Source organism: Letharia lupina (genome assembly GCF_014066315.1).
Source record: "Letharia lupina isolate WasteWater1 chromosome Unknown contig_3, whole genome shotgun sequence".
In the NCBI taxonomy this organism is placed as follows: Eukaryota; Fungi; Ascomycota; class Lecanoromycetes; order Lecanorales; family Parmeliaceae; genus Letharia; species Letharia lupina.
Genome location: NW_023502972.1, coordinates 668,166 through 678,056, shown reverse-complemented (window position 1 = coordinate 678,056; position 9,891 = coordinate 668,166). Strand labels below are relative to the sequence as shown.

Here is a 9,891-nt window from a genome sequence, read left to right as displayed (position 1 = left end):
CTCAAGCCACAGATAGGATCATCAACCAATCAAAATAGTACCGAGTACGAGAGTACAATCGAGTGGCTTGAGCTCCGCATGACTGCAGTCTGAGTCTTGAACCCCTCTGCAAGATTTGATAAATATTTCGCCAGCGCTCAGTTGGCCTTTCGCATTCGGACCCAACTCTGCTTGACAAGATTGACGCTCTACGAGAATTAAACACCAGCGAATACATTCCTTTGCCACAGGTGATTTCTTGTGCAAGTCAGTCTATAGATACATGGCTACTGGAGTTCTGGTGAAGCTTGTGGTTGTCGCTGATCAATCAAGTAGCAAGTCGTCGGCTCTGGAAGGCCTCACAGATCATTCTTCCCCTCGCGACAATGGGCGCGGCACACGTTTCGCCACGCAGATTGTCTTCCGTCGAGCCGAGAATTCGAGTATCACAATCTCAATTATCCCGTCGAGTGCGGCGGATTCAAAAATTGAAAGAGAGACTTCAGGCTTTCAAGATCCACCATATGACTTCACTCTCAGGCGAAGAATTATTACAAGTCCTTTCCAAGGTCCGGAAGGCCACCGCACCCTGCTAAAGAATTTTTTTGACACTTGCTAATAGGCGTGCATTGTTATGAGTATACCTGCTCTGGGTCACTCGCTGGCCCCCGGGCGGTCCAGTTTTAGCGATGATACGATGAAGATCGAGTTGAGCGGACCTTCGAGACAGCATCTGAGTGTCGTCGATGTTCCTGGACTTTTCAGAACACCGACTGAAGGGGTATCGACGAAGGAAGACATGATCCTTGTGCGACGTAGAGTCAAATCATATATCAAGGATTCTTGGACCATTATTTTAGCGGTAATCCCAGCTCCGGTGGACATCGCAACGCAAGAGATTCTTAGCCTGGCCGAAGAAGCTGATCCGCTGGGTCAGAGGACTCTGGGCGTCCTTACAAAGCCAGATCTTTTGGACAAAGGTGGCGAAGAGCTTGTGATGGATCTGGTACGTGGGACCAAAAATAAGCTCAATTTGGGCTATTGCATGGTCCGTATTCGAGGTCATCAAGACAAGGCTCCCTCCGGCACCGATCGTCACCAGACCTTCAAAGTATGGTGAAGATGAATGCGGTTGTCGATTCTATCATAATGGGCAACATACAACACACAGTGGAAGATATCCACGCGATTCTCAAATCATACTACAGAGTCGCTCGGAAACGCTTCGTTGACGTGGTCTGTATGCAAGCAGCAGACCATCTCTTTGTCACCGGTCCTGGAAGCCCTCTCACACCTTTCACACCCTCGTTTGTTCATCACTTGAGCTTGGACAGTCTGATCTTGGTTGCTGGAGAGGGAGTTATTTCCAAAAGGACCCGAAGTGGTTTGATACACGGAATAGAGTGTTTGAGAGCTGGGAAGAGGATGCTCAGAGCCTAATATGAAGATCGCGGAAGCTTATATGGTGGGAAGCGGGCAATTGGATTATTAGATGTTCTGGCGAGATGATTGTCGCATACCCAGGAGGATCGAAGAGGCTGCTTAAGTACAGAAACCTTGACTGTAAAGTACCCTAGTAAACGCGGCATGCGCGCCACGCTAAGCCTTACGTACAAGTTTGTACGACGTCTCATTCTTTCTACCCTTAGCTCTTCGATTTGATTGAGAGATGCGCATCCAGAGACGTTCTGATATATTGTCCTTCATTATTCGAGGCTCTAATGGTAGATTCGGTATCTGTTATAGTTTGTCGACCTTTCAATTTTCCCTTCCGTGCTTTTCACAAGCCAACACATAACGGCTGACTACCCCGATAGTGAAGTTGACCAAGGGCGTCAAGGTCAAGACTGACTGCTGATTGAGAGATACATGCTTCAAACTAGACGAATGGCCAGGCCTGAAGGCTAGACGCCATGCATGCAATCTGAGATGGCAAGCTGTAGGAATGGAACTTATGAAGCTTCTCAAGGCTTCGAGAAACAACGGTCTCCGGGGAAGCCTGATGTCGTGGTCTACAATCAAAAGAAATCGTGGTTGACTGTGATTATTAAGTTCAGAATGTAGTCCTTTTACATTCTTTGCGTCTCTCGCATCGCATACCGTTCTAGGCAATCAAGGATTAATCAGGCAATTGCATTAGATCGGGTGAGGACTGATGGCTAAAATCATCACGCTGCGGTCCGTGTCTGCTTTTTACTCCTATTGTTGCATTGCAAAAGTAATCCGGAGAATACGTCAGAAAGGCCGAGGCCAAAGAGTGCATGATAGCGAATCAGAGAGTTCATGCAGCTGCCCGGAATTCCACCAGTCTGATCAGACCACGAATACTGGATGAAATGCCACACTCTTTCAGCTATGCCTCTGATTTTGACAAGGTCACCCTCCCCACTGCTTTGGTATAAAGGACCAAACCCGTTTGCTGCCATTGTGCTCACAGCGCATCGTTTAGCAGACTGATGTCAATAACGATCTATGGCAGCACTCTCAATGTCTCTCTTGCCATAAGGGAAATACTGTGTACATTTGCGATGCTAGAATTCCATGACGAAGGTACTTTCGAAGGATTTCCAACCTCGTTGCAATTCAGATTTGCTCTTCAGCCCCGAGAGGACACTCAGTGCATACCTCGGGACATTAGAAGCACTAGTGGCGAAAGCACAGGCGTTGTCCGGGTCCCTAGGGGGTCACGAGGCGAGCTAATCTTTAGCAGCTTGGGCACGGTTCAGCATGGCTTCACCCCGCGGGATGCACAACTTGCGGGGTTAACATGGGCTGCGATCCCAGTATTCACTGCCTTTCTAGGGTACTCCTCGACGTTTTCTTGATAACAGCTCCGGGACTTAGGAGTGGCACTCATCTCGGACTGTAACTTTCCCGAATTGCGTCCTTCTGAGACTGTCACTCTGCCTTACCATCTACCTCAGCATTCATTGTCGACATCATCTCATAAACTCGCAATCAAGCCTTTCTTTGCCATTAATCTAGCTTGTCCTACTCCCTTTGAGCCACCCTGATACTCGGACTTTTCCTATCCGTTCGCTACTCACACGGGTACTTTCGCGCTCCGAAATTTGCCACGACGACCACCTTTCCTAATCACTACTAGTCCGCATAATGAAATTACTATGCCTACGTCCAGCGATTTTTTCGAGATAACCTGACGATGACGACATAGAGCTGCTCGAGGTTCAACACAAGCGAAGGACCAGAGCCAATCAACACAATCCACCGCCGGAGAGTCAGACCCAGGCTACGCCGTCACGCAAACACCTATTTCAGGAAGCCCTCCATCATTTCCGCACAAAGACCCTTTCCAAAAACGACACGAACTCAGAGACGAACGCAACTTCTAAACTTCCCTCCGTGGACGAGATCATAACGAACCCCATGGCCGAGCTCACCGAAAATGGTTTCGTCAAGCTGCCCTCCCTGCGTCAACTCCTGCCAAAACGCGACCCCACACCCGAGCCGGAAGAAAACATCCCCCGGCCTTACTACAACGAGTATGGCCACTGCGACGGTTTCGTGGCATGGTGGGATAACAGAACCGGCAAGGGCATGATCATCGATCATCGCTACGGCGTGGAGCACAAGATTGAGCTCAAGGACATCAAGTGGTCCAACTACGGTGCGCTGGTTCCGGGGTCCATGGTCGAGTACGAGTACTCCGATCATGGGCTCAGCAAGGGTGTCAGCAAGGTCTGGGTCGTGTCTGGATGCGAGTACGTGCTGTGAGTTGACCCTTCACTCGGATCTGTCTCAGTGGAGTGACACGTCCTTCGGCTGACTGGGTCTGTATAGGTATGCGGACGCATGGAGGGATGATACGAAGTACTTCTACATGCAGAATGAGAAGCGAGAGTATTATGAGCGATCGACGAGGGGAAGGTAGACAGGAGGGTTTTAGCACGGGGGACAGATCAGAAAAGGGTGTGCATTAGAACAGGGAAATGGGTCAGATTGCGCCGCGCTGGTCAAGGAGACCAAAGCCAGTGTGCACTCAGGCAACAGCTTGTCGTACAACAGCGATGGGGAATAGTCAAACATGGTATTGGCCCAAATGTGACCCTCAGGCCGATCTTAAGTTCGTAGAATGCATAATCATTTGGACCCTGCTCAATTCATACATGTATGACTGAAGCCCCGTCGTTGACTACCTATTGATAAAATACCTGTTGACTTCCTCGCCAATCCTCAAGTATTCTACCGCCTTGAGGCTGCCTCTCATCACAAGCCACGAGCCAACCCATCGGTTGGCGGCCTCCGTGGCGTTGCGCCACGGGGAAAGGAGACTCATCGATGGATCTGCACTCGGACTAGTGACTCATGCTCGCAATCTAAGCTAGGTACTTGTGAATGTTGAGACGTGAAGACTATTCAGGATGGGTGTATCTGCTGAGAAATGGGCCGATGGTGCAAAGGAATAGAAAACAAGGCTTGCCATTGTCATTTCTTTGCATTCTCGTATCAAATCTTTGAACAAAGTTTAGGTTCTGTCCGGTCACTCTCTCGAAGGCCTTGTAGAGAGCAGGCTACAGAAATTCGCTATTTATCTCACGCCCACTGGAAGTGCCAGATGCAAGTGAAGAGGTTCCAGAGCAAGAAGGACCGTCACCCTCGCAACGGCTCATACTATCAGATCCCTAGTCCATCATTGCAAGTAGATTACTCGCTTCTCATCCACTCAACATAACGCTCATCTCCCGAGGATCCCGATTCCATAAGGTTGTCAAAGTCCTCCTGGGCCCCTGGCTCTCCATACCTCTTGTAAAGCCTCATGGGCCACGCCTCAACTACAGTGTTTTTCACCTTCGGCTTCATGCCCGTCTTTTTGACAATGGTTGGGAAGTCTAACATCCGCATGTACTGAGCCCACAGTTTGTCGTAGTCCCGGACGAGGTCCTTCGCGGCCGAAGCCCTCAGAGCTGCAGGATTAGACGGGTTTTGATTCGCGGGGAGTTTGGATGGCAAGAACTGCGATATCTTCTGCATTCCTGTCATCATGGCTTCGATATCATAGCCGCGGGCCTGTGCCGCCTGTTCGGCCGCGTTCATGAAGAGCGTAATGAGTGTTGCGTGAGAGCTTTGCTTGCGGTTCTTGAGTAAGGGACCGAATGTTGAGAGCGATTTTTCAAGACCGATGTAGTTGGCATCGGCAATGTTGGAGATTTCGATTCTGTCGAACGCAGACTCTTTGAGGCGGTCATCAAGAAGAGAGGGTAGTTCGGTCGCATTTACACAGTACATGTCCACGTGGATCTTCATTAGAGTGGTCTTCTGACAAAAGTTTTCGAGCAAGTCCCGTATATGGAAATGCAAGTGGCCATAAATATCTTCCTTCGGACCTCCGCGTCTGACTCCTGATGCAAGAATGTCCTTGAGTGCCCAACCTGCCAAGGGGTCCGCTGAGTCTTTGAGGAGCCATGCGCCGCTATCATTGTCGAACAATGTCCTTGAACCTGTAAGTTGTGTCATTGCTAGGAGGAGTATCCACTTACGGATTTGAGGAGGTGTATCCATCCGAACAAGACCCAAATGGCAGAAGCATTCCACTTTCTCGCATCTTGTGGGAGCATACACGCCTTGAGGGAGACATCGTGAAGAGCCGGCGCTCTCGGTAATCCACCCGAGTGTCGTTAAGCATAACGTATTGTCGTTCTTCCTCGCCTTTCGAGACCGGTTGCTCGGCATCAAACAGTCTCAGGATGAGATTCCATTGCTGTTTATACAGACGTAGTGATAACATCCGTGTACCAAAGGTCCATGTCTTGTGTAGGAGGACGTCATCCTTCTTTTGCTCAATCTTCTTCAGCACCTCTGCAATGAGCGGTCGGACGCGATCCTTGACATCCTGCAACATTTTAGGTGTCAGCCGAGCTGAATACCAGATATGGAGGATGAGCACTGCTGCGATGACTGGAGGGAAAACCAGTGAGGTGAGAAGCATCACGACGTTGCGGGCCACAACTAATTGGTCTTTGTCGTTGACGACGCACAGGCATGTGCCACTGTAGTCGTCTGGCATTCCGATGACCGACTCGATGATGTTCCGAAGATCACCGGAGGCAGCGAAGCATAAATTGAGGTCCTTGTTGTGCTTTTTTCCTTCGTTATGAGCCAACTTCAGGACATCGAACGCTGCTATATTGCCGTAAAGAAATCTCAGATGTCCAAAGCTCACAGATGGCATGACAGTTGACATGAAGGCCGGCCGCCGTCCTTCGCTGGCCCAGGTTGGCTGCCAACCAGGCTTCCTCAATGCGGAATTGCAATCGAGCTTGTGCTGAGGCCAGTGCGTAACTTGGCATCCATGGCTACAGTACTGAGAATACTGTCAGTGCTAAGGTCGACCTCCCTCCGCCTGATGATAAAGAGGGTCCTTATCGTAGCATACTTGAACCAAATAACACCTTGAACAGATGAGGTTGGCCTGGGTGACACAATTGACAGGGCCATCGACCCCCTCTTTGACATTTGCGCAAGGAATCCTGCCCTGAGCTAGCTGGCTGATGTTTACTTCTAAAGACATTTCCGTCGAGGTCGAGGGATTGCTGGCGGAAGATGATTCGTCACATTCGCTGTGCATCAAATCTATAAAGACATGAAGGATGGGATGTAAGCCAAGCAAACTTGAGGTATCATGCAGGGTTCGGATTGCTCCCAATGATGCTAGGCTAATTTGGGGCCCAATTTGCTCCCTAAGAGTCGAAGACGCAAATTGTCTATATGGATGATGTAGATACTGTTGTTTTCCCTACTGTTAAGAGTTTTCTATGGGCCTGAATCATAGGTAACCCGAGCCAAAATAGCCTGAAGGACAATTGTCGCTCCAGTAGGGAGCACATCTCTCTATATGCTTGTGGTGTTTGCGTCCCACTCGTGCTTGCAGTATTACGAGCCCTTTGAATCGAGGAAACATCACGGAGTAGAAGGCTTCGTTGAACTCTGGGTTCTTGGTCTTGAAAAACCCTTGGGAAGGCATGACGGCGACGACAGCGAGGTCCTGAATGGACCTATTGACGAACGAAGGTCAATGACACCAAGATCCATCGTGAGATGACTACGCCTTGGTTCAAATTACTCCAATTACAAAACATCGATCATAAGAAAAAAAGGGTAGAGCAACATACCATGATTTGAAGATAATGGAAACCTTTAGCTTGCGTAATTATATCGATTGTGTGATCTTGAATAAGGTACATTTTGAAGGTTCGAATTTCTAAGGTCTAGAGTACGAGTAAGGTACCTTAGGTGAGGCGGATCATGTCGCTCAAGGGCAACTACTCTTTTTTCTCAACTCCTAGTTACTGAAATAGTATTTCAAACCTGAATCTTTTGTATATAGCATTTCTACTAGATGTTCTCGCGACTCTAAATTTCCTAGTTATTCTGAGATTCGACTTACAGTTGTGAAGTTGGTAGATGAAATCGATGCGTTGCGCGACAGAACCCATTGCCAAGACAACCAGAGGAATTTTGAATACGCTACTCTAAATCATCAATTCTATGGTTCTCACACTCACACCCTCTGTTATATCATTTGTGTTTGACTTCATACTCTAGAATGGATGTCCACTTGACACTATTCAACTCATACAATATACATGTATGACTTAAGCCCGTCATGGTTGCTCAGTTGTAGAGTAGTTGCCGTGCCTCTGTCTCAGTAGTCGCCTTCCTTCCTCGCCAACCTCTCATCGTTCCACCGCTCTGAGCTCAATCTCCTGAGATCTCTTAGTCGAAAACCCATGTGATTAATGGAGAGCTCACTTGGCTCGAACACTTGATACTCGAGGTCCGAGAGCGTCATGGTCACCTGCAGTGGTTCCATATGACTCTGAAAAAATAATTATAAGATGCACATCGCAGTCGAGGGTTGCGTAAGAATCATCTCTAACGATTCACTTTACCTTACTGACGAAGAGACAGGGCCATGGCACCCTCCACGCCATCTACGCCTCCGTCGAAAAGACCTGCGAGATCAACAAGTGGAAGGGCATTGACCTCCTCATCATCGGCGGCGACTTCCAGGTCCGCCCTCCCTCCAGGATCGAGACTGAGCTATATCTAACATGCTCAGGCAGTCCGCAATAGCTACGATCTCAATTGCATGTCTGTACCCCATAAATTCCGAGCTATAGGGGATTTCCACGAATACTACAGCGGCGCCCGTCTTGCACCCTACCTCACCCTCTTCGTCGGCGGTAATCATGAAGCCAGCTCCCACCTCCAAGAGCTATACTACGGTGGCTGGGTAGCGCCCAAAATCTACTACCTAGGTGCTGCCAATGTCGTTCGCTTTGGAGATCTACGCATAGCTGGGCTCAGTGGTATATGGAAGGGTTACAACTACAACAAGCCCCACTTTGAGAGGCTGCCGTACAGTGCGGATGAGATAAAGAGTCTGTACCATGTGCGGGAGATTGACGTGAGGAAGCTGTTGCTGTTGAGGACACAGGTAGATCTGGGGATTAGCCACGATTGGCCGAGGGGTGTGGAATGGCAGGGTGATTGGAAGGCGCTGTTCAGGAAGAAAGACCTCTTTGAGGCAGATGCTAGGGCTGGGACGTTAGGGAGCTCGGCGGCAAGATATGTGATGGATCGGTTGAGGCCGCCTCATTGGTTTGCGGCGCATTTGCATTGCAAGTTCGCTGCGGTTGTGGACTATGGCAAGGAAGCTGGGGGCTTGGAGCCTGCCATGAACGGTGAGAGTACCAATGGCATAAAGAAGACGGAGGAGAATCAAAATGATATTGAGGACGAGGGCCCTCCAGCGGAGCCTCCTACTCCCGCCAAGAATACCGATGAGATAGACCTTGATATGGACTCTGACGATGCCGCAAATACAGCCCAAGTACCAGCGAACCCTCGAGCGCCTCCAGACTCCTCTATTATTCCGTCGGACCTCCGCTCACAGCTCCCCGCCTCATTCGCGCGCCCCAAGACCCCTCAGCTATCCAAAAAAGCGCCACCACCTCCTCCGCCGCCAGCGATCACGAACCTTACGACTAACTTCCTTGCCCTAGACAAATGCCTTCCCAACCGCAAATTCCTCCAACTCCTATCTATTGACCCCCTCGCTCCCTCAACCCCACCTGCTCCGCCAACTCTCACTTACGACAAAGAATGGCTAGCCATCCTCCGCGTCTTCGGCTCTCAGGACCCGCACCTGCCCTCTCCCCGAGATCCAGGCGAAGCAGTCTATACACCTTTGATAGCCAAGGAGGAAGAGTGGGTGGAAGAACATCTGGTCAAACAGGGGAAGATGGCGGTGCCGACGCGCTTTGATATCACGGCGTTGGTGTACGACGGCTCTGCTATTGGCAGCGTGGGCAGAGAGCAGCCGAGGGAGTACACGAATCCGCAGACCAAGGCGTTTTGTGAGATGCTCGGTATACCCAATCATTTCGAAGCCAGTGAGGAGGAGAGAGAGGAGATGAGGATGAACAAAGGGCTACAGATCCAGAGCGAGAATTCTAGCGCTGGCAGCAGAGGGCGCGGAAGAGGTGGGGGTGGGGGCGTTCATAGGGGTAGAGGCGGAGGAGGGAGAAGTGGTGGGAGAGGGCAGGGGAGGGGAAGGGGTTTTCGATGATTGGCTGCTAAGGCCAAAGAGCGAAGCAGACTCGATCGTAATTGCATGGCTAATGCTCCATTGCTGAAGATAACTTTTCTACGGCCGTGGGGCCTGATCTAGCGTCTATTCTATGGCCTTGAAGCCTGCTTTTGAGATACCCAATGGCATCAAGTTGCTCAAGCAAATGTCTCAAGGGCTGTTTCGCTGAACGGTTCCAAAATTTGAGGGTCTCATCCCCTGCTTCTGGTTGAATGAGGGGCTTGCTGCCTACCAGTCCTGAATGTTCAAGATGACATCGAGCCTGCATTCTCGCAGGAGGTTCAGTTAGTTTTCCTCGA

The 9,891-nt window shown here is 49.9% G+C and overlaps 4 protein-coding genes across 4 annotated transcripts; 3 read left to right on the top strand and 1 right to left on the bottom strand.

The window, feature by feature from the left end:
• Positions 1 to 365: 365 nt before the first annotated feature.
• On the top strand, positions 366 to 1,419 carry HO133_007105 (uncharacterized protein; the record flags this gene model as incomplete). The annotated part of the gene is given in 3 exon segments (XM_037297998.1): positions 366 to 548; positions 602 to 1,090; positions 1,102 to 1,419. The coding sequence occupies 3 exon segments, from the start codon at positions 366 to 368 to the stop codon at positions 1,417 to 1,419; spliced, it is 990 nt and encodes a 329-aa protein (XP_037156633.1).
• A 1,947-nt stretch (positions 1,420 to 3,366) lies between these two features.
• Positions 3,367 to 3,871, top strand: HO133_007104 (uncharacterized protein; the record flags this gene model as incomplete). The annotated part of the gene is made up of 2 exons (XM_037297997.1): positions 3,367 to 3,710; positions 3,781 to 3,871. 2 exons carry the CDS (start codon positions 3,367 to 3,369, stop codon positions 3,869 to 3,871), a joined length of 435 nt encoding a protein of 144 aa, XP_037156632.1.
• A 773-nt stretch (positions 3,872 to 4,644) lies between these two features.
• HO133_007103 (uncharacterized protein) lies at positions 4,645 to 6,508 on the bottom strand (the record flags this gene model as incomplete). The annotated part of the gene is made up of 3 exons (XM_037297996.1): positions 4,645 to 5,431; positions 5,478 to 6,301; positions 6,374 to 6,508. 3 exons carry the CDS (start codon positions 6,506 to 6,508, stop codon positions 4,645 to 4,647), a joined length of 1,746 nt encoding a protein of 581 aa, XP_037156631.1.
• A 1,327-nt stretch (positions 6,509 to 7,835) lies between these two features.
• Positions 7,836 to 9,571, top strand: HO133_007102 (uncharacterized protein; the record flags this gene model as incomplete). The annotated part of the gene is made up of 3 exons (XM_037297995.1): positions 7,836 to 7,859; positions 7,909 to 8,010; positions 8,060 to 9,571. 3 exons carry the CDS (start codon positions 7,836 to 7,838, stop codon positions 9,569 to 9,571), a joined length of 1,638 nt encoding a protein of 545 aa, XP_037156630.1.
• Positions 9,572 to 9,891: the final 320 nt, after the last annotated feature.